General features: G+C 52.8%; 2 protein-coding genes across 2 annotated transcripts in view; one reads left to right on the top strand and one right to left on the bottom strand.

The window, feature by feature from the left end:
* Positions 1-2,939: 2,939 nt before the first annotated feature.
* FEM1B (fem-1 homolog B) lies at positions 2,940-7,501 on the top strand. The gene is made up of 2 exons (XM_075714371.1): positions 2,940-3,187; positions 5,754-7,501. The coding sequence occupies exons 1-2, from the start codon at positions 2,940-2,942 to the stop codon at positions 7,387-7,389; spliced, it is 1,884 nt and encodes a 627-aa protein (XP_075570486.1). The 3' UTR covers positions 7,390-7,501.
* A 7,042-nt stretch (positions 7,502-14,543) lies between these two features.
* The window catches only part of ITGA11 (integrin subunit alpha 11), a 50,993-nt gene continuing 42,230 nt past the window's right edge, over positions 14,544-23,306 (bottom strand). The window contains 12 exon segments of the mRNA XM_075713862.1: positions 14,544-14,621; positions 14,902-15,015; positions 15,393-15,488; positions 15,910-16,020; positions 16,267-16,353; positions 17,199-17,282; positions 17,284-17,313; positions 17,452-17,542; positions 18,834-18,923; positions 19,648-19,724; positions 21,094-21,192; positions 22,881-23,088. Coding sequence (XP_075569977.1) covers positions 14,544-14,621; positions 14,902-15,015; positions 15,393-15,488; positions 15,910-16,020; positions 16,267-16,353; positions 17,199-17,282; positions 17,284-17,313; positions 17,452-17,542; positions 18,834-18,923; positions 19,648-19,724; positions 21,094-21,192; positions 22,881-23,088 — 1,165 coding nt within the window.

The raw sequence follows: 23,306 nt of genomic DNA, 5'->3' as shown, positions 1-23,306 counted from the left end.
TTCACAGGCAGTAAAAGTGGAAGGCAGGGAAGGATTTGCACCCCTTGAGACTTAATTCCCACCCCCTGGGACTTGTAGTTTAGGGTGTAAATCGGGAGATGCATCTGCGTTTGAAACAGGCAGAGCTCCTCAAGTGGAGACACAGCTTAAGATGTGCTGCTGGTCAGGGGAAACGGGCATTTAATGGCAAAAAATGGTTTGGCGTACTGAAACCCTTCGGCTTCTGCCCCTGCTCCTAGGCAGCTGGAGGACTCTGACGCTGAGCACGATGGAGCTCAGGGCCTTACACGTGCTCAGGCACCATCAGGATCGGCACTGAGCTGGGAGCTCTGCTGTAACTACGCCGAGACGTTCGTGTCTCTCTGCGGCTGTGCACATCTATGTTGTTGAGATGGTAACTGGGGATGATCACTTGAAGCTGCGCCGGAGCTTTCCGCTGCGGAATCGTGGTCCAGACCACCATGAGCTGGACACACCGAAGTCGATGAGGCTCCAAGAAGCTGCAAAACAGAGACCTCGGTCTCTCCCAGGAGTGACGGTGGCAGCATTGGTGATTCCTCATGGACCTTCTCCGTGCCATTCATACTAACCCATGAGGCAACACGAGTGGCGTCCGCAGCTTTTGTTGGCAAAAAAAAATCCTTGAAAAGCAGAGGAGGTCGTTGAGGTAATGGAGACGGGTTCCACTTAAACTTACCGCGAACCCTGCTTGTCGTACTGTACCTTACATGCATACGTGGCTGTTAAAAGCTGATCCTCCTTGACTGAACACCGTAGAGCTGACCGCAGCCTGACTCACTTCCCTCTCGCCTCTCCGGGGCTCCTTTGGCCATGCTGGCCGCGCAGCCAGGCCACTGCTCCCATACATAATGCACGGCCCGGCCTGCACGAAACTTTCCACAAAGAGCAGCAGCTCCAGTTGCAGGTTTTTACATTAATTATTAACACGGCTGATACCGTATCCCCTTGAAAACAATGGCACGCAACGGACAGCAGCACAGGTTGTGTATCACGTTACTTACCGTGGCCTTTATCGGTCTCATGTTAACTGGTCACAGCGTGGGGCACCTCCTGAAGGTCCCTGGGAGATGATCTGTACAGAGGAAAGGAGAGGCGGCCAAGCAGGTGGGTTGCGTTTAGCTCTCGGTTAAGCTGATACGCATGCAGCAAGGCTGGTAATGGCATCCTGGAAACCAAGGACGAAGCTCCTGCATGCACCAAGACTGGGCACGACAGGCTTGTTGGGGTGGAGTCATGGCTGAGGTGATGAAAACTGCTGGTCCCTTCTTTAAAAAAAACAACAAACTGAACCAAACAAAACCAAACCCAACTCAAGTCAACCCAACCCTACCCAACCCAACTGAACCAGACCCAATTCAGCTGAACCAGACTCAACCCAACCAACCCCACCCAGCTGAAGCCAACCCAACCTAAACCCACCCAACCCAACTGAACCAGACCCAACGCAGCCCAACTGAAGCCAACCCAACCAACCCAGCTCGACTGAACCAGACCCAACCCAGCCCAACTGAAGCCAGCCCAACCCAATCCGACCAACCCAGCCCAACTGGACCAGACCCAACCCAACCCAGCACAGCTAAAGCCAACCCAACTTAACCCAACCCAATGCAACCAACCCAGCGCAGCTGAAGCCAACCCAACCTAACCCAACCCAATCCAACCAACCCAGCCCAACTGAACCAGACCCAACCCAATCCAGCCCAAATGAAGCCAATCCAATCCAACCAACCAGCCCAACTGAATCAGACCCAACCTAATCCAGCCCAACTGAAGCCAAGCCAATCCAACCAACTCAGCCCAAGTGAACTAGACCCAACCCAATCCAGCCCAACTGAAGCCAAGCCAAGCCAACCAACCCAGCCCAAGTGAACTAGACTCAACCCAATCCAGCCCAACTGAAGCCAAGCCAAGCCAATCCAACCAACCCAGCCCAACTGAATCAGACCCAACCCAACACAGCCCAACTGAAGCCAACCCAACTAACCCAGCCCAACTAAACCAGGCCCAACCCAACGCAACCCAACCAACCCAGCCCAACTGAACCAGACCCAACCCAACCCAGCCCAACGGAAGCCAACCCAACCCAAGCCAACCCCATCCAACCAACCCAACCCGATCTAACCAACCCGACCCAACCCAACCGGACCCAGCCCAGGCCACCCGAGGAGGGCGGGCCCGGGGAGGCCGTGCAGCGCCCGGCCGGACGGCGGGACAGGCGGCCCCGGGGGCGGGCGGCCGAGCAGCCCCGGGGTGCCGGGGGCAGGGAGCCGCCTCGCCGCCGCCCGCCGGGTCCTGCGCCTCCGGCCACCCGGAACGTCCGTGCGCTGGCACCGGTTGCCGGGGGGGGGCGGGAAAGGGCGCGGCGCTTCCGGTTTCGCTTCCGGTAGTCGGCGGCGGGGGCGGAGCGGCGGCGGCGGCGGCGGCGTCGCGCGCCCGGCGGGGCCCTTCCGGCGACCCGTAGCGGCGCCCCGCGCGCGGCGCGGCCCTCTGCGGCAGGCGGAGCGGCGCCGGGCCCGGGCCGTGCGTGGCCGCTCCCCGGGGCCCCCTTCACCCCCCGTGGGGCCGGGCCGGCGGCTTCGCGTCCCCGTCCCCGCTGCGGCACCGCCGCCGCGGCCGGGCCAGCTCGGGCGGCGGCGGGGATGGCCCGCGGGCCCGGTGCGGGCGGCGGGGGCTCGCAGGGCGGGTGAGGCGGCGGTGGGCGCTGGGGCCGCCCCGCCTCGCCGGCGGCCCGGAGGGGGCTGGCCGGGCACCGGGGGCGGCTGGCCCCGAGGGGGCCGCATGTGCCCCCCGCCGGGCAGCGAGGCAGGACGGAGGAGGAGGCGGAGGGAGAGGCCGCCCCGGCGGCGGGGCAGGCCGGTAGGCCCGAGCGGGGCAGGCCCGGCCGTCGGGGCCGCAGCCGGGAGGAGGAGGAGGCGGCGATGGAGGGCCTGGCCGGGTACGTGTACAAGGCGGCGAGCGAGGGGCGAGTGCTGACCCTGGCCGCGCTGCTCCTCAACCGCTCCGAGAGCGACATCAAGTACCTGCTGGGCTACGTCAGCCAGCACGGCGGGCAGCGCTCCACCCCGCTCATCATCGCCGCCCGCAACGGCCACACCAAGGTGGTCCGCCTGCTCCTCGAGCACTACCGCGTGCAGACCCAGCAGACCGGCACGGTCCGCTTCGACGGGTACGTAGAGCCGGCCTTGGGAAAGGCGCTTCGTCGGCCGTCAGAATGCCTTTGCTGTTTGAGATCCCCCGCCTGCTGCTGAATGCCTTTGCCCTTCTGAGGTCTCCCGCCTGAAGCCGTAGACGGAATAATATTCGCCGCAGCCTAGAGAGCTCCGCGTCGAGTTTCCCCTCGGCGAGCAGGTCGCCTCGTGGTCTCTCAAAACAGCCTTTTCTGCGAGATTGCTCGCTGCGGCGGGTGACAGGAGCCGTGGGCTCAGGGTAGGGTGGTACCTGCACGCCGGGAGCCAGGCCTTTATGTACACAAATTGAGGGTTTTTCAGTGTCCGGCCCGGACATCCCAAGGGACATCCCTTCTTTGCTGCAGGGAGCCAATGCACGAGGAGGCCAGGAGAGAAGTGTGATACTTTAGGACAGGGAAAGAAGGGGGTTCCACGTCCCCAGCCGGGGCAGCGGCGCTGATGCCGCTGTTTTGGGAGAAGCCTGGCAGCGCTGTCCAGGTCCACGGGCGGTGCGCTGCCACGGCAGAAGGAAGGAGGAACGTTGTTTGTAAAATCTCCCACAGTGCCTGTAAAATTCTTGCCCGTCTGTCCGTCTTAAACATCGGGCTGACTAATTATGAAGGTAGATTTGTCTTTTGAAGAGCTTCAGGTTTTGCATGTAGCTTGTGCGGAGAGGAGAGCTCGCATCAGATACTGAGCGAGAGGGATCGTAATGGGTCCCCGCTGATATCTTTCATCTGGCTCCTTGATGAGCTGGAGTTTTGCCTGTGCAGCTCCACCTGGCCCAGGGAAAGACCGGCTTGGTTCTTACATGCAGAACGAAGGGGGAGGAACCATCTTCCCTGTGTGGTTTGGGGGTTTTTTCTTTCTTCCCCTTTTCTTCCAGCCCTGTTTTTCACAAGCAAAAACTGGTTGCGAATACCAAGGGTGAGGCCTGCCCCAAATTCAGTTAAAGGAAGGGCCTCTGCTGACAGGAAGCGATAGGAAGGGCTGTCAGCCCCCCTCTGCTGCTGAATTTTCTCCTTTCTCAAGCTGTGCCTTGATGGGATGGTGATCTGCTTGCCAGAGCCTGGCGCAGATTAAAGGAGGTGTTGTGTGAGACACAATGGGCACAGTGGGAGTCGCAGCCTGGTGAGAAGAGAGAGGAGGAGGAGGAGACATGTGATCCCGGCGTTATTGTCGTTCTTCTTGAGATAAGGTGGCACAGCAGCTCCGCTTGTTTGGGCTCCGGGCTTGTGACTTGTAAATATCTGCCTGTAGCTCACCAATAAACTACCTCGTGTTCATTAACAAATCCTAGGTCCTGCCTTTCCTCCTGTTCTAATAGAGAAGTATTTTAATGTGCTTATTTACAAAAGAAGGAACTTCTTACTGTGAATAAAGATGTAGACATCTCTGCATGCCGGAGCTCTTAAATGGCCTCTGATGTGTTGTCTGGGGCTGTTGGATTTACAAACAGCCACACAACTATTCCTGTTGAGCTACAGGGATAAAATACCATAAAATGATAAAAATGGCTGCTAAAACTCAGTCGGCGTCTTACGATATTTTTAACTTTGGGAAACGTGACTGATTGGACATATGGAAATAAGATACTTGTTCCTCCTCTGTGATTTGGGATGCGCTTTGCATGTGTATTAGCCGCGGTGTCAACACTGCCTGTTTCTACGTTCAAGCGCTGCTTCAGAAATCAGGGGAATGGAAAGGAAATGGGCCTTTATCTTTGTAGTTACACAAGGTGCTGGATTTGGGAATGAAAACAGCTTAAGGAACTGTGATGCTTTCCTAAAGTTAGCTGTCCCCTCATTTACGAGTGCAGGCTGATTGATATCGTGGCCTACGAGGCCATGAGGTAAAGCAGATCTCTGAAACGGTCCAGCTCAGAACAACAACTGCTTTTTCACATTTTCTTTTATTCCCGGAGTCCCATTTGTGTAACTGGATGCTGGTCTGGTTTACGGCACGGTCTCTCGAACCAGACGTATCGGTGCAGCGGAAGCGGTGGCGATTTTGCAGCTCAGGGAGAGAGGACAAGTGAAGCGATACGAAATTCTTCAGCCAGCTTTGCCACCAGGCCTGGTGTGTTGTATAGCATAGCTGTACTGTTATTCATGTCTGAGTTTGGGTTTTTGTGTCGATATGCCGATTTTAAGTTTTTTCTCTTTCTTTAATGTGTCAGTTTCTGGCACAAGGTATCAAAGAAGCAGTAATTCTTGTAACTATTCTTCCCAAGACCTCCGTAGGCTGAGGGCTGGAGCTTGCAGGTAGGATCTTCAGAGCAGCCCGGGAAGTACTAGTGCAAAATGTGGCTAAATCCCCTGGCTGCTTTGAAGTTTCAGCTTCCAAGGCTTCTTCCCTCGAGAGGTCTGCGTGCTTGATAAGTCTCTCATTCTTTTACCTTGGCTATCCCGGTTAAGTTCCTTCAAGTACAAAACCAGGGTGGCTATAAAATGTCTTTTAACGGCTGGGTACGTACGTGCCTGTGGCGTGCTGCTCGGCTGCCTGTGAAAGATGCTTTTGGAAGAGCGTCAGTTTAACTCCTTGTTTCTGTCTTTACGTTTTTAGCTTTGTCATTGATGGAGCCACAGCTCTCTGGTGCGCGGCGGGAGCCGGCCACTTTGAAGTAGTCAAATTGCTGGTGAGTCATGGCGCCAACGTGAATCACACCACAGTGACCAATTCGACTCCCCTGAGGGCCGCGTGTTTCGACGGCAGACTGGACATTGTGAAATACCTGGTGGAAAACAACGCCAACATCAGCATCGCCAACAAGTACGACAACACTTGCCTTATGATTGCGGCTTACAAAGGCCACACGGACGTGGTGAGGTACCTCCTCGAGCAGCACGCCGATCCCAACGCCAAAGCCCACTGCGGTGCCACGGCGTTGCACTTCGCGGCCGAAGCCGGCCACCTGGAAATAGTGAGGGAGCTGGTCAAGTGGAAGGCGGCGATGATGGTGAACGGGCATGGGATGACTCCGCTGAAAGTCGCTGCCGAGAGCTGCAAGGCTGATGTCGTAGAGCTGCTGCTTGCTCATGCCGACTGTGATAGGAGAAGCCGGATTGAAGCGCTGGAACTTCTGGGTGCCTCGTTTGCGAATGACAGAGAAAACTATGATATCATGAAGACTTACCACTATTTATATTTAGCCATGCTGGAGAGGCACCAGGACAGCGAGAATATAATTGAAAAAGAAGTTCTTCCGCAAATTGAAGCTTATGGAAACAGGACTGAATGCAGGACTCCTCAGGAATTAGAGTCTATTAGGCAGGACAGAGATGCCCTTCACATGGAAGGCCTCATTGTGCGAGAAAGAATTCTGGGCTCGGACAATATCGATGTTTCTCACCCCATTATTTACCGGGGGGCTGTTTATGCAGATAACATGGAGTTTGAACAGTGTATCAAGCTGTGGCTCCATGCGTTGCATCTAAGGCAAAAAGGCAACAGGAACACTCATAAGGACCTCCTGAGGTTTGCTCAAGTCTTTTCTCAGATGATACACTTAAACGAGCCTGTTAAAGCCAAGGACATCGAGAGCGTTCTGAGGTGCAGCGTCTTGGAAATAGAGCAAGGCATGTCCCGGATCCGAACCACCCAAGACTCTGACATCCACACAGCCATGGACAACTACGAATGCAATATTTTTACCTTTCTCTACTTAGTCTGCATCTCTACCAAGACCCAGTGCAGTGAAGAGGATCAGTCGCGAATCAACAAACAGATTTATAACCTGATTCACCTCGATCCCAGAACTCGGGATGGCTCCAGTTTGCTGCATCACGCTGTCAACTCCAGTACGCCGGTTGACGACTTCCACACGAACGACGTCTGCAGCTTTCCCAACGCGCTCGTCACGAAGCTCCTGCTAGATTGTGGTGCTGACGTGAACGCCGTGGACAACGAAGGAAACAGTCCGCTCCACATCATCGTCCAATACCACAGGCCCATCAGCGACTTCTTGACGTTGCATTCCATCATCATTAGCCTGGTGGAGGCTGGTGCTCATACAGACATGACGAATAAGCAGAAGAAAACCCCTCTTGATAAAAGTACAACAGGGGTGTCTGAAATACTCCTTAAAACTCAAATGAAGCTGAGTCTCAAGTGCCTGGCTGCCCGAGCAGTACGGATCTATAACATCAGCTACCAAAACCAGATCCCCAGAACTCTGGAAGAATTTGTGAAGTTTCACTAGGCTATGTAAAATCTTTCGTGGTGGTGCTATCCCGGGACGACATCAATTGCAGACAGCAGAATACATATGTATACATGGAGTTGGTTTTCTCTATTCTTTTTTTTTTTTTTTTGGGGGGGAGGGGGTGTTCTTCTGATTCAGTCTGCAGCCTCAGTTCTCATGCAGGTCTTGGTCGGGGGGCAAGGGGGAAAAGCCACATCATTTTTCTGTAGTCGAATCCGATGTCTGAGATTTTGGTCATTTCTTTTGATTAAAAGAATTGCTTCGTTATCTCTTGGTTTTTATAAACAAAAAGAAAAGAATCCCAGTGTAACTCGTGCAGAGTATTTTGTTGCCAATACACATCTCCACTTAACGACTTGCAGCCCAATGCTTTAGGTAGTTACTTACAGAGGCACCTCTGAAAGCCTGTGCCACTGTGCTGCCGAGGCAGTAGCTTTACAAATTTTAAAACTTTGTGGAGTGAGGTGGGAAAGAACAATTGGAAATTTATATGGTAGTTGGGTAAAAGTGAAGTCTCGACATAACAGAGCAGTCCATTGCTCTCATACCTCACCATGTTTTTATGCCTTTCAGTTAATGCTGAAGATGTTGGTAACATTTTAAATTTTTTTTTTTCCTTTTTTAAATTGAATTTTGAACAGGAGTTATCAACACTACAGACTTATGGAATGCTCTGTTAGGAAATACAGGTTTAAATTCAGCTATGGTATGTTCATCTAATAGTAGTTGAAATATCAAGCTCTTCATTGACACTACTACAGTAAGTATGTAATAACTTTTGGAAAAGGAGCTTGCACATTGACCGGAATGAACCGAAGTCATGGTTTCTTTTTATGTAGCTAAGTTGCTCATATATAAAGATCATGCATGGATACCTAGAAAATTGATAGGGTATTTGTGTTTGTGTGTGTCCCAACATTTCAAAATGCTTTTAACTTGGGGTTTTTTTTGTTTGTTTCAATGATCAACGTGCACCTTTTTGACTCAAAAGTATGTAAAACTGCACTCTTGGGTTCCAAATGCTGTATCTTCCTAATGGAGTAGTCTGTCGCCAAAGAGAGTCTTCCTTTGGAGCAGGATACTGCTTGAAACCGGCTTTTCCGATAACTGTGGAGTCTGTGCCTCCCTGAATTGGACTTGAGGATTTTTCATGATTTTTACTCCTTTCATTATGAAAATCTCTATGAAAACTGATTTTTAAAAAATTGTCCTATCATAAGATCTTTTATGATAAGCAACTGATTGTATAATAACGCTGTTGCTTGAGAAGTACTTCTCCTTGGTAGAAGTTGCAGATACTCCGACAGTAAAATGTCACTTGTTTTGACAGGCTACTGAAAACTCTCGTTATTTTAAATGCAGCTTTTTAACTGTCAGATGATGAAAGAATGTTCTGTAAGGGTTTGGTTTTTTTTTTTTTAAACAATCTGGGTAGAACTTTAAGGCGAGATTTGGGCACACGTTTCTATTTGTATTACAAATAAATAAACATTGAATGTGGAATTAGCTCGTAACTCTCAATTTCTGTCTAGCACCAAGCAGAATAGCACTGCTTAGATTGTATGGTACCGCAAGCGCTGGCCGTTGTGTCTCCTTAAAGGGAAAAGCTTTGGAAATGCCGTGTCTTCTAAGCTGTGAACTTTGCTAGAAGCTAGCCCCTAAAATGAAAAATGGGTCCGTCATATCTCAGGTAGATTGGACTATTGCGTTTTAAAAAAAGTGACTCTTGCAATCGCACGTCAGGCAGAATGGCAAAGCCAAATTCAGCCACCTGGGGCCTTACTCCATCCACTTAACAAGTGGTTTTAGTGTTCCTGCACGGTGTTACCCTACGTGTCTTCCTCCTGCGTGCCGAGATGTATTCGGCTGAAGTCATCAGGAGAGCTGCAGTTTTGCATTTTGCTGCAGATTTACAGTGGCGGATTTTTAGCCTGGCTGTTGGAAAAGCAAATTAAAAAAAAAAAAAAGTTTTAAGTTGCAAGAAATGGGGGAACGCTTTTAGTCTCCCATTTTGGGATTGTGTCTGTTACCGCTAAAGCTTTGAATCTGGAACTCAAACAGCTTGGGAACAGGCACCTGGGGATTATTATTTAGCTAGTAAAGTTGCTGGTAGCAGACTCAGTTAAAATTAACCAAAATATGAATCAGTGTGTACGTGTTACAGAAAAAAAGCCTTCTGTTGTACTCTGCCACATGCTTCAGACGGAGCTCCGATGCCTCGCTGTTCCTTTTTACGCTTGCACGTTTATAATTCCTGGTGTGCGTGGAGTTAGAAATGGGAGTCGGTGGCCCTTGCGTCTGTTTGACTTGGGAGAGCGGGGGGAAAGGGGAGAGGGCTGGAGCCTTTCAGCAAGTGATGCTGCTTGCTGTCGGACAAAGCATTCTGCACTGGAAATCCTTAGTTGCTGCACCATTAAGCCAGTATTTCCTCGCGCTGTTTTTTTTTTTTTTTTTTTCTCAGGACCTGTTTCTGACATGGAATAATCTAAGCGGTGTGTTCTTGTGAAATACCTGTATAAAACCGTTCTTGGAACAAATGCGCGTGCTTGCAATATCTGTAGGTAATAATAAGGTGAAGGAAGCTGCTCCTCCCACAGATTCTGCTTTTTTTTTAATAAGAAAAAAATGTTACACCAAAGGATTTTGTGGAAAAGCTGCTTCTTCCTCCCTCCCTGTAGCTGTGTTCTGATCCTTTCCCGCCTTTGGCTCCGTTGCAGGATATTTGCTGAGGTTCTGCTCTGTTCATGCCGTTCCTGCGATGATTTCAATATGTGAAGACCTGAAGAGAGAGGATGCTGTTACCCAGGAGCAGCAATAAAACTTCTTGTCAGTAGGTTGCAAAGCGCTTTTATAAAGAGGGGGAAAGCTCGGCGCTACGGAAGGAGCCGCGGGTGCTAAAGCCGCTCCTGGCTCAGGTGTGGTCCCGGTTCCTGACGGAGATGGGTTCCCGCTTGGCTGCAGCCCGGGAAAGTGGCACGGTGCGTGTGCCGTTCTGCCGCCTTCACTATGGCAGGAAAAACTCTTGGCCAAAGGATAGGAAAAAAAAAAAAAAACCACCCAGCGGGTGCCTGTTTCTGCACGCCTGCGGGCGCAGCAAAGTCCGTCACGGCTCTCGGTGTCCCGGGACCTTCCCTTTCTTTCGTCTGGAAATTTCTTTTTTGAGCATTAAAAGCTGAAAGAGCGCGCTTGCTCTCTTTGTGGGAGTTACTTAAAGCTCTCGGGGAAAAAAAAAGAAATCTGTACAAACCCCACAGGTGCTCCTTTCACCGGGAAAAAGGCGCCGTGTGACGGCCCTTCTGCTGGGCCGGGGCGTGTGCCCGTAGGTTGTGGTCTGTTTTTTACAGAGCTGCTGTGTGAGAGCAGGCCGGCTTTTAAAAATAGACCTTGCCGAGGCCAGCCCGCGCTCAGCGGGATGCTGAGCAAACCCTCGGCCCCGCGTCTTGGTCCCTCTTCTCCCGAGGAACAAGCGATAGGACGAGAGGAAATGGGCTCAAGCTGCGCCAGGGGAGGTTTAGGTTGGAAATTAGGAAAAATTTCTTCACGGAAAGGGTGGTCAAGCTTTGGAACAGGCTGCCCAGAGAGGTGGGGGAGTCCCCATCCCTGGAGGGGTTCAAAAACGGGCAGAGGTGGCACTGGGGGACATGGTTTAGTGGGCATGGGGGTGTTGGGTTGATGGTTGGACTGATGATCTTAGAGATCCTTTCCAGCCTTAGTGATTCCCAGTTTTACTTTCATTAAAAAATAATCCAGCCACCAAGCCAGAAAACATGAAATTCTTCCTCTCCCCTTAATTGGTTTAGTGGTGCACTTGGTAGTGTGAGTTAATGGTTGGGCTGGATGACCTTAAAGGTCTTTTCCAACCTACACGATTCTGTGATTCTCTGGAGGGATGCGCTCGGGGAGGTGCGTTCCCAAAACACCGCACACGGAGGAGCGGCAGCTGGCATTTTACGTGCTCATCTTTGGGTCAGCTACGCTTACACCACAGTGCTGAGGTGGTGACGGGAGCCCTGGCTGGTTCTGGCATAGCGCACCTGCGTGAAAAATCTGCTTTTCCACGTTTATTCCGTAGGTTTCTACGTCATCTCCGTGGAGGCAACCACTGCGCAGCTCTGCCCCAGGGCCTAAGCAGCACTTGGCTTAGTAAAGAAAACTATTTTCTGAAAACAAGTCGCTTTTATTTTTTTCAAATGACAAGGCTCTTGTCTGGCAGGGATTGCACGCCGGCCCCGTCGCTGCCGCGCGGTGCCAGCCCGGCGGGGGAGCGGTGGCCCCGTGGCCGTGGCTCTGCGGGGACCCCCGGGCCTCGAGCCCCGTCCCCCCTGTGCCAGCGGTGCCCGTTTTGAGTTAAATTGGTAAAAGCTCTTGGTGTAAGTAGCTTTAAACCAAGTTCTCAGCAGCTGCAAACCCTCCGTGCGTTTTAGCCCGCAGAGACGTGCTGATGCCTTGATGCCCGGTTTAGGTAAGGAGAAACCCGCAGCCGGGCTCGCATCCCGCGGGATGGGCGTCCTCCCCAGGCGCCCCGAGCCCCTGCGCTGCAGAGGGAAATGGGAATTGTGTTCCTGGGGGTTTGGACTCGATGGCAATGAAAGCGCAGGTTCCTGCCAGGGCGCGGGGCACGGCCCCACGCCTTGGCCGGGGACCCCCACCGGGTGCCAGCGGGCGACGGCCGCTGCTGCGGGCCCCGGAACGTGCCGGGTGGGAGAGACGTGTGCATGGACAGTATAGAAAAAAATATATATATGTATACACACGCACAAAAAATATACACACACACACACATGCATGCACATATATATGCCTATATGTATATACAGACACGCATACTTCTTTTTATATACACATACATAAGCAGATACACATGCGCACATGTATATACATACATGCACATGTATGTATGTACACACACAGGGATCCTAGCACAGTGTTCTCTGTGAGCACGGCTTCCCAAAGCTGAAGGCTGGAGCTGCTCTTGGTCACAAATACACACGTATACATACAGATACATATACACACATCACATATATGTAGACACACATTCACACACAAATACATATATGTAAACAGACATTCACTCACAAACACATGTATGTAAACACGTGCACCCACCCACCCCCCCCCCCCCCCCCCCCCCCAAGCCTGTGCACCGTCTTGCCTGTGAGCATGGTTTCCCAAAACTGGAGGAGATAGATATGTATATATGCACAGACTCTATATATATATGTATATAATAAAAAAGTACACAAAATACACACAAACACAGATGTGTATGCCCTTATACGTGGCTCTGAAGCCGGAGGGCACCCACCCACGGCCCTGGGGATGCCCTGCTGAAGGATCCTGCCCAGGCAGCTTTTTCCTTGCAGCCGGTGCTGCAGGAATCCAAGGCTGGGGAGGGAGGGAGGGACCGTGTGGGGCTCGGGGGGAGGCAAGCGGCTGCTTTCATAGCACTGAGGGCTCAGGTGCTTTCGGGCAAAGCAGTTTTGGTGTTGGGTTTTGTTTTTTTTTTTTTTTTTTTTTTTCCCCCAGCAATAAAAGGTTGGAAAGACACCGTCAGTACTCCTCGTGCATCCTGCCTATGTGCCTTCAACAGCAGTAAGGAAAAGCGGTTGAGCGTGAAGAGGGAGAAGAAAATAAATCTGCAAAATTTGGTCTCGTCTGGGGCCGTGGGAGCGCTGGCAGTGCCATCCTGGCCTCACGGAGCCACAGGCACCCGCCCTGGTACCTGCACGGGGATTTTGGCTCTCCTGGGTAGCCCTGCACCCCAGCCGGGCCCCCCAGGACAGCCGAGACCCGAATCAGCTGGAAACTCTGACATGAACAACGCCCATTCAAGGTGAGGGTGCTGGCAAAGAAAAAAAATCAGACTTTTTTTTTTTATTATTATTATTATTTCCGCCCCCCCCCCCCCATTTTCTACAATGCATGAGGCTGATTCTGCAACACGTCTTCCTCCGGGCTCACGAAAGACGCCAGGGCTGCACCCTCGTCCCACCTGGCAGCACCCCTTTAAAAACCAGCTGCAAAAAACTTGCATCCAACAATAAATAAGTGGAGGAAAAAAGCCTGAGCCCCATCCTCCTCCTCCACTGCATCCCAGAGGGGTGTGAGCAGCTCCCGCCCGTGCCCAGCCGAGCCATGAAGTGGGCTAGCACAGAAGGGGAGCAGAGGCTATTCGTTTTTAAAATACTGTATTTTTAATCCTTAAAAAATACTAGGACAGTATTTAACAAACTTCATTACACATCCGGCGGACATATGCTTTCTTTTCATCCATAAAATTAATATTAGCATAAATAATTCTGCTATGCAAAAAGAAAGATTTTTGTCAAACAGCACCGATCATCCGGTTTCGCGTGACACCGAGTATGTACAATTATAATACACGTGCGGACCCTTGCTGGACACAAGCTCTTCGAAACTGCTCAGTTTGTAGAAAACACTTCAAACTGGGTTTTGATTTTTTTTTTTTTTTGGTCATTTTTTTTTGATTTAGTTATTTTTTTTTCTCCTTTGCTTAAACAGGTAAATATTTTTAAAATAAGTATGTACAGCTGGACACTGGAGATTTGCATTAAGGTGCTTTAATTTGCTATCATTTGTATTCAGTGCATTAAGAAGGTGGCAAATTAAAATCTCCACCCAATTGCTCTGGTTAACGAATGCGACGCAGTTTGAGAGCCGCGGCCAGCAAAGCCCACGGGTTTGCTACAGCTCAGCCACGGGAATGAGGAATCCTCAAATTTTTTTTTTTTTTTTTAAGGCTATTATTTTTTTTAAAGCTTTTTGCAGCCCTGTAGTTTGCCTCAAGTTAGGGGGCACGTTGCTTGGGTGGCCCCTCCGTCCCCGCACCGCTGCCACCTCGTTGCAAACCCAGTTTGAAGCTCCTCTCGCCGTGGCGCGGGGCCACGAGTAGGGGTTGGGAATTTCGGTATGTTTACGGTTTTGGGGGGGGTTGGGGTGGGTTGGTGGTTTTTTTTTTTGGCTTTTGGACCTGTTTAGGTGACTTCACACAAAGGGGTGTACGCTCATCTCGATGCAAACCCGAGCTCAGCACCCAAATCCCTCGGCATCGAGGCGAACCTCTGCTCCGTAAGTGGCGAGGGGCTGGGAGGGGGCGCGGGGGGGGGGAGCCGGCGGCCCCGGCAGCATCACTCCAGCCCCTGGGCGCTCCGCTCCCGCTCCCGCTCTGCCGCTCGCCTGCGGCTCCCGCTTTTAAAAAATCCAAGCTGTAGGGATTGAAAAGAAACAAAAGAAAACCCCACCATTACTCCAGCTGATTGCTGGGAAGAGTCTTTCCTTTAACGGGATATTGCCGGGAGGTTTAGACCTTGAATATAAATAATATGGAAGTGGAAAGAGGTTAGAGGAGCTTTTTTTTTTTTTTTTTTTTTGGCGATTCCCGGCAGTGCAAGGGGCTCGTGGGGCTGTGGCCACGGAGCTGGGGGTCCCTCCATGCATGGGGGTCTCCACCGAGCCCCCAACGGGTGCGGCTTAAGGGCTGCTCACCTTCCAGAGCGCGAGGACGAGCAGGGCCAGGAGCAGGAGACCTCCTAAGGTGCTCCCCAGGATGATCCAGATGGGGATCTGCGACTCCTCCGGCTTGGAGATTTCAAACGTTATCTGCAAGGAAAGAGCATCGAAATACGCTGCTGCCGCTGGCTGCAGGAGCCGGGCGGGCAGGGGATGGCGGGGACGGCGCGATGGCGGGGACGCTGAGCATCCCCTCCCGTTGGGAGGATGCTGGAGCTGCTGGGGAGGATGCCCCAGTGATTTGGCTCAGGTTTTCCCTGCTCAATCCAGTTGTTGGGACCGGAGCTGCCTGGCTCCGACCACAGCTGCACTGAGCTGCTCCGTGCTCTGCGGAGCCGGGTGCGCAGCGCGGGTGGCTCCAGCCCTTCCGCCGGCCGCAGGGTTTTTCCCGCTGGGGTCAGGGCAGGGTGTCGCAGCATCCCCAAGGCTGCCGGCTCCGTCTGTGACCGCCCTGCCCGGGGGCTTACCTGGCGGCTGGGGTCCTCCTCGCGGAAGACGAAGGGGCTCCCGAAGCGTCGCTGGAGAGCGGCGTTCGTGGTGAGCTTCAGTGACTTGAACTTCAGCTGCGCAAAGAGATGCTGGGCATGAGCACCGGCCACGGGAGAGCACCCAGCACCCCAGCCGGGTGCCTCCCCAGGGCTTTGCTCCCCAACATGGCTTTGCATCCGTGCCAGGGATGCTGCGTGCTGCATCCGTCGGGGAGGACGGTGCAGGTCAAGGAGTGAGCGTGGATGATTGCAGCAAAAAGGACTGCTTGAGATTAAATTCCCCATGATGAAGTGCCATGCGGGACGTTGGATGCACACACTGATAGAATAAGTAAGTTTTGACAACAAGAACCACCCCGCACATGCCCAGGCTCCCTGGGAGGGAAGGAAATTGCAGGAGAGGAAAAATAAAACAACCAACATGTTTTTTGTGGTGCGAGGGCTCCTTGGGGAGATTTCTCCTCAAAAGCCACGTGCTTGCTTTGGGTGGACTTACTGCTTTCAGAGACTTCATCCACAGATTGCCACGCAAGTGCAAGTTCATCTCCTCGTTGGGGGCTAACTTCACATTGCAGTCGATGGAAACGACGTCGGAGTTGCTGTGGTTCTGCAAGGGGAGAAGTTTGTGGCGTGGGAGCATCGCTGCTGAGAAGGGGAGAAAAACCCCCCGGGGCTTCACCCCTGGCACACAGCGAGGGGAGCGAGACCCACACCGCAGCTGAGGGGCCACGCACCCGTCCTGCCCCGCGGCCACGGGGCATCCCCATCCCGGGGGGTTTCTCTCTGGTTTGGTGGCTGCCTGGGGCGGCAGGGCTCAGCCCGGGGCCAGGATCAGGCCCGTGAAGGCACCTACCAGGTGGGGGATGCGGGAGAGGTCCTCCTCGGCGGGCGTCCTCCGGTAGTCGGTGTTGTTTCCCCAAATGTTGCAGGTTGCGTTCTCCTGCGGGAGAAGCCGATGGGCTGCGAGCACGGGGACGGCAACCACGGCGGCCACCTCCCCGCGTCCTGCCCCGTGCTCAGCACCCATCCTCGTGCCGGGGGACCCCGGCACCTGCCGGGCTTTGCTGGTGCTGGCGGCTGAGCTGGGGTCCCTGTGGGATGCGGGGATGCGGCTGCCACCGCTGCACCGCGGGGCTGGAGGAGGTCCCGACCCAAAAGGAGTCCAGCATCCTACTTTAATTAATTCCTGTGCTTTGTGCCTCTCCCCCAGCATTTTTGCTTTTTGAGTTTTCAGCCTGGCAGAGAGCCCCATCCGGGACACCAGCCGCGCGGGCTGGGGCGGCACAGGCGACGCGGGGACTTTGCCGGAGCTGGCAATACAAAATGCCCCCGTCGAGGCCAAATCCATCCGTAAACGCGCCATCTCCCGTGCCGGGCTCTTTCCATCACTCAGCACGTGAGTCCCGCACGGCTGCAGGGGCAGCGGGAGGCAGGGGATGCCCCGGGGTCTCTCCCAGCCCTCCCGCTGCTTTTATGGCTGCTGGAGGCTGCCGTTCACAGCTAATGCTTTCAAGACCCTCAAGAATTCATTTCATACCGGAGGGAGAAAGAAGAGCTCGGAGAAATATTTGGATTAAACCCTTTGGCTGCTACCATTTTCCACGTTTCCAGCCAAGCGAATGAAAAAAGGGAGAAGCCCAGGCACAAGCCAAGACTGTCCGTGCAGGTGTGAGCACGGGGGGGGTTTGCAAAAGGATGGGGTGACCCGCCGTGGCGTGTCTGCATCCCCACCCCTGGTGCAGAAAGGACCCCCACGTACTTTACGGGGATGAACCCCGCTCCTACCTGGTCCACCATGAATTCGGTCAGGAGCAGGAGGCGGTTGCCCGCCCGGGTGGCCACGGGGACAGTGAGCTTGATGGTCACCCCCCTCCACGGGGAAGAAGCCCAGGTTCTGCAGCTGTGAGAGCAGAGGACAGCGATGTGCCCGAGGTGCCAGCATCCCGCGGGATGGGGACGAGCAGGGTGACCGTGGCACATCCCACCTCCGGGGCAGCCCTTGGGGGGTCCCTCAGCCGGTTTAAAACCCCCTCCGTACCTTGAAGGTGCAATGGAAGGGGGGGCCGATGCTGTCGTATCTCTCCAGGGAGCTGTTCGACCTGATTTCGTAGTAGTCCAGGCTCGAGGTCCTGTCGTGACGAAGGAGGACAAGTCGCGAGGCGGGCCCGGAGCAAACGAAGCACGAAGCAGCCCCCTGCCCAGCTGCCCCCAGCACCAGGCTGGGCTGCCCCAGCCCCTCCGCAGCATTCCCCAAGGAGAGGATTTTCCGTCTGTCTGGCCCCATTTTGGATGGAAACCGTCGCCTGACTCCACCTCACGCAAAAAAAGACGGGGGATTTTCACGCTATTCTGCTTCTGCAGTATTTTCCCTTTCTTTGTAGAACTTTTCTCGCCTTTTTATTATAACAGAGACATCCAAGGCCCCGGTCAGCAGTCTGAATGTCACATATAAATCTGGGGACGTAAATCACATCTGGGTTTCGCAGCTGGAGAGGAGGGAAAGGAGCCAGAAGCATCCGACGGGTGCCCATGGGAGCCCGGCGGGGAGCCCCTGCGATGGGACACGCTGCAGGTGCCACAACACAGGGCGTGTGGCCCAAACCCCCCAAACTCTTTGAAATTATTCCCCTTCCCCCCCCCCCCCCCCAAAGGTACCCAAATTTGAATTTTTTGTGCCATTACTTTTCCTCCACGTTCTCCCTTCGCCTGTAAGGGCGATTCTGATATTTGTTAAATTGAGAATCCCCCCGCTCCCCATAAATTCTAAGTATTAAAGTGGTTTTATTTTCAGTGCCCCCGCTGCCTCTAGTGTAGAAAAATAAAATGACTGAAGGTCTTAAAAATCTGCTAAGAATTACAGCAAGCGGTGCCAGGGAATGTGCTTCTGGGGTCCATGTTTTTTCTTATAATCAGGTTCATAAATTATCCTCTGTGCCTTCGCTCCCTGCTCTCCTTGGACCGAGGATGCTCTCTGCTCTAGTTACAGTCGGTGCCCAAACCCTTGCACGCACATCCCTCAGCTGAGCTTCTGGTGAGATGATTTTTAGTGGGATGGCTACCGGCCCAGACGCGGGCTAGTAACACGTTATGAACATTATTACCTACAATAAGTACTTTTTCCCCTTAAAAAAGAAAATTGCCCTCACACCTATTTAATAAGACTTGTGCGTTTAAACATTATGAAGGCACAGCACCTCGTTTCTCCTTGCTGTTGCTTTTTATAAGGACCCGCTGGGCGGGATGCCCTGATTTTATGGTTCCTTCAGCCCCTTTTCTAAACAAATCCCCCAATTTAAAGCTCAATTGGCACTGGGCTCGGTTTGAACACAGCTCCCATGGGGCCAGCACTGGTTTTCCCAAAGGACACCCTGCAATCTGTGTCCCCCCCCCAGATGCTGAGTCCCCTTCCAAAACACGCACCTGGTGAAGAGCAGGTCAGCTTCATACTTCAGGTGGAAATTCAGGTGGGCGAAGTTGTCCTCCTTGGTGCTCTCCTTCTCCTCGCTGTCGCTGAAACAGCAGCGGGGCAAGCCGGGGGTGAGGTGGGAGCCAGCTCCCCTCTGTTTTTTTTTGGGGGGGGTCATAAGGAAGCAGGTGGGGATGGGCTGAACTTTTGCTTTTTGACCAAAGTGTAGAGAGAAGCAATTTTATTCCGTAACATTTATCAGCCCGAGCTCATAAAAGTAGATCATTTGGAGAGAGGTTTCACACCCAGCAGCCTTAAAGCCGTGCAGCAGCCCTGGCAGAGCGAAGCCTCGTTTGCTCTAATAATTGATGAAAATGAAAAAAAAAAAAAGAAATACCTAACGAGATTTCACTTGGCTGTCAGAAAACTTTACCTGTGCCGGGTGAGTGGGCGAGGAGAATTTTGCAAAGCTGTTAGGAGATATTTTTCCTTTATATTTGCAGCAGTATTTGCAGTTGTGAAGGTGGGTAAGAAAGCAGCAGTGGCCGAGCCCCGTTCTGCTCAGTGCAGAGCCTGGCAGCAGCTGCACAGCCTCCACATATACAGAATAATGACGGCTATAAATGTATAGATAAATAAAAATAGCCTAGTTTGTGGATACAGGGCTGCACTCTCTGTAATAACCCATGGCAATCAGGTTTCCTTGTGGTTATTCCCCGAGTAAAGCTTCCAGCATCGCCTACGGCTACGGAAGAAGGAAACGCAACACAAGCAGGCAACGTCCCGCCGACCTTGCAAACATGTGCAAGGGACAAAGCAACCATTAACCTGTTGGCGATCAAGTAGATCTCCATGCTTTGAAGGAAAATCGACTTGCTGAATTCAAAATCCAGGCGAAAAGCTACCTGCGGAGGTCGAAAACAGAAATGGAGAAAGCATTAAGGGGAAAAAAGCCCACCCAAGTGCCAGCCAGGAGCTGTGCGGGGGCTCTGCGGGTGAGAGCATCCCCTTGATCCTTCCGGGAGAAGGTGCCGGGCTTTGGGCAGAGCCTGGGAGAGAAGAGGCCACGCCGGGGATTTGCAGGATGTGCTCTCAGCCCCGCACACCGCATTTTTTTGCTCTGAGAATGGCGAAGCAAGCAGCCCCCCTTTGGAAAAGAAACCCTCCGGGGGACCTGCAGCGAGAGGCCGCTCGCTCCCATCTGCGGCACGGGGTTGGCTGGCGGGGGAAGGCAGGGGGAGAGAGGCCAACAACAATAAAATGTGATAAATGTCACATCTGCAAGAGCTGTGGCAATGACCTCAAACTGTCTGGGACTGCACAGCTGAGTATAATATTAAAGCTCCTGCTGCTCTTGGGCCAAATTTCCATTTCCAGCTTGTCTTTGTTTTGGCAGGACCTGGACTACCTGATGCCACGCAGATGCATTCTCAGCCCCCGTAGGTCATGGGGAGTCGGGGCTGCTGCGCTCTTGTGCACGGCCACAGGCATCTGAGAGGGCTTTTTTGGGAGCTTTAAAGCCTAGCGAGGTGCCTGGAGCTCATCTGTCATTATCAAGCTTCTGACAAGGAAAGGCTTCAGGCGGATACAGTGGTTGGAAAGACTTTTCTCTTTAGATCCCGTCTGTCTTGGCCCATTTTCCCATGGGGGTGCAGGACGGGCAGGTGGAATTTCGCAAGGTGACTGCAGAGAGTGGCCCCGACGAGCGAGGTCCTGCTCTGCCCGTGGCATCTCCTCGCTTTTCCTTCCCTACCTTAATGCTGCATGTAACGTTTGCAAAGGGGTTTATGGATATAAAAAATGATGCTCACTGGACCTGGGCTTACCCCAAGTGCTGGGAACCCCAAGAGCTGTGGTTTGGAGGATGCCACCAGCCCGAGGGGGCTTGGGCAGGCTCAGAGGAGGGTCCGGAGGGACCCTGGGCGTTCAGAGCAAGGAAAAACTCTCAGGCAGGGAAGGGTGCCTCATCCTGCGAGGAAGGAGCTCGGGGAAGTTACCATCAGTGCTTTGAAGCCACCATTAAATTGCTCCAAAGGACTGGAGTCAAATTCTTTGACTCGGAGGAGCTGGGTTTGATTTTGGTGCTCTCTTAGCATCAAGCAGTGTCCTAACCATCCTGGCTCCCCTAACGCAGCTTTCAAACACCAGCAATGGACAGAGGGAGGGAAGAAACCAAATGTTGATCTTTAAAAACCCTGTTCAAAGCCACCCAGCCCAAAGACGGCTCCCGTCCCGTGGATGAAGCTTTATTTGGGCAGGAGGGAATAGCTTTACCTTGGCCTTGGCTCGGAAGAACGGGTAGCTCACATTGCACACTTTCTTGTTGGGGTGCTTGTCTTCGGTCATGCAGTCGATGTTGATGTCCGTGTCGTCCTAAAACGGGATGTGATGTGTCCATGACACTGGGCACGAGCCCCATGACCTGGCTCTTTATGAAAGCAGCAAAGAAACCCTACGGGGCTCAAAACAGCCTTTAACTTTTGGAAGAAAAAACCCAAACAAACCAACCAACCCCCCTGCTTGCTGCAGGCTGGGAATCCTTCCCATGCAGCTGAATTCCGAGGGCCATTCCTGGAGAGGGGCATTTCTAGGAAGTGGCTTCCAGCTTTCTCGTTTAAATCCTCCTTAGGAATTTAACTGCAGAGGTGAATGAATGAACCCCCATTATTCTTGGCACTATAGTTAGGAAGAAGAATATTTTTCTGTGATGAGGAGTCACAGAGAAGCGTCAAGAGATAACATGAGCTGTTATTCTGCATGGCCACCAGCTAAGCAGAAATATTTAATCTCCTCGTCTCAACAATTATGTTCCTGCTGCTTGAACACCTTCCAGCTCACCAGCCAGGCTGGGGAAGCTCCTGCCCATCGCAAAGCCCAGGCACAGGCTGGGATGGGACACTGACCCATCGCTGCCAAGCTGTAGCAACCCTACGAGAGGTTGTAGCCTGGTTGTATGCAGGTGTCCATCCCCACCATGAGATGATGAGCTATTCCAGTTTTCGGCTGTGTTAGACCCCGCAAGGGTCTTGGTTCAAGCTGCTGCCACCGGACAAGTCCTACCCAGGAGCTGAATTATCCCAGCATCAGCTGCAGGGAAAATGCCTTGACAGCCATCAGCAATGCCCCGGAGCTTTCTTCCGCTCATCTGCTGAGATTATGGACTTGCTGGGGCCACAACTCCTCTTTATTTGGGTCTCTGTAAAGCCACTGACACAAACATCCATCCCCTTAGGTTGGCAATTTGCTTATTTATAAGGAGCGGCAGCCAGGAACCCGTTAGCAGTGATGCTTCTATAACCAGCTACAGATATTTCCTGCAACTGCTGCTGCATGGTGCTTTCTGTTACCGAGCATCGTAGAGTTTTTCCCTCTCACTTAATTTGGAGTAATCTCTCAGGAAATGCATTTTTCTTATTTTGTGGGCAACGTGCCCCACAATTTTCCCTTGGCACGGCTTGTAGAAAAACAAATGCAGGACATGGGATCTGCGGGCGGGTATGAAGTCATTGGGGGGATGAGTGAGGGCTCAGCAGCATCAGCATATTTCCCAAACCTCGCTGGGAAAAGGGAGGAGTTGCACCGAGACCAAGTGGGTGGTGGGGGTGAAATATTGGGGAGGGTGGGAATGGATGGGGCACGATGGGCTCATCCAGGGGACAGCCGTAGAGAAGTGGCATCACCCGGCTCGGTGCTGAGTTGTGGCCACGTTCCCATTATCAGCCCATACTTCCAGGAGTTATATCTCAGCTGCAAAAATTCATCCCTGACAGGAACTTGGCCGTGTGCAGCAAGTATTTTTAAACTATTAGAGTAGAAAAATAAAGAGGGAAATAATTTCATCTGCATTTGACCTTCTTTCAGGCTCTTAAAATTCAAACGTTTTTGTATTTCCAAAATAAAGAGCTGAAAGGGCTGTAAGTGCTTAGAAACTAAGCCCATAAACATGTCTGATTTATGAGGGATGGAGACATTTTTGGGCTCTGGTTTAGGACACAGCTTTCTCATCCGGCCGGGATTAGAAGCGCTTCTGGAAAGCCCTGGATCTCCCCCGGCAGCCTCACCTTGGGGATCAAGCTGGCAAACTGGAGGTTTTTGGAGAAGGAAATGTTGAGGACCGTGCTGTAGGCGTTTTCGCCACGGTTCTCCAGCACCGCCTCCACGGCCACCCTCCTCCTGCTGCTCTCGATGACGAAGACAGAGGTGTCGAAGGAGAGGGTGAAGGCTGAGCAGTCCGGCAGTGCCTTCCGCAGAGCCCGCCGGCAGTACTCCCTGCGAGAGGAAGGCAGCGGTGAAGGCAAGAGCTACCTGCAGAACCGTGCCAAGACCTAGCCCCGGGATTTTTATGTGCACGGTGCATAGGACAGTGCAAAGAAATCCCTGCTCTCCCTCTGTTGTGCTGCACTGCTACGGAAAGAGGAATCACAAATTCCTCCCGTGGACCATCAGTTCGCTTGTGATTTTTGGCTAACGGTGCCTAGCTTTCTCAG

Source organism: Pelecanus crispus, chromosome 7 (assembly GCF_030463565.1).
Source record: "Pelecanus crispus isolate bPelCri1 chromosome 7, bPelCri1.pri, whole genome shotgun sequence".
NCBI classification, from domain to species: domain Eukaryota; kingdom Metazoa; phylum Chordata; class Aves; order Pelecaniformes; family Pelecanidae; genus Pelecanus; species Pelecanus crispus.
The sequence above is the reverse complement of the archived record's forward strand: the minus strand, read 5'-3'. Positions and strand labels throughout refer to the sequence as shown.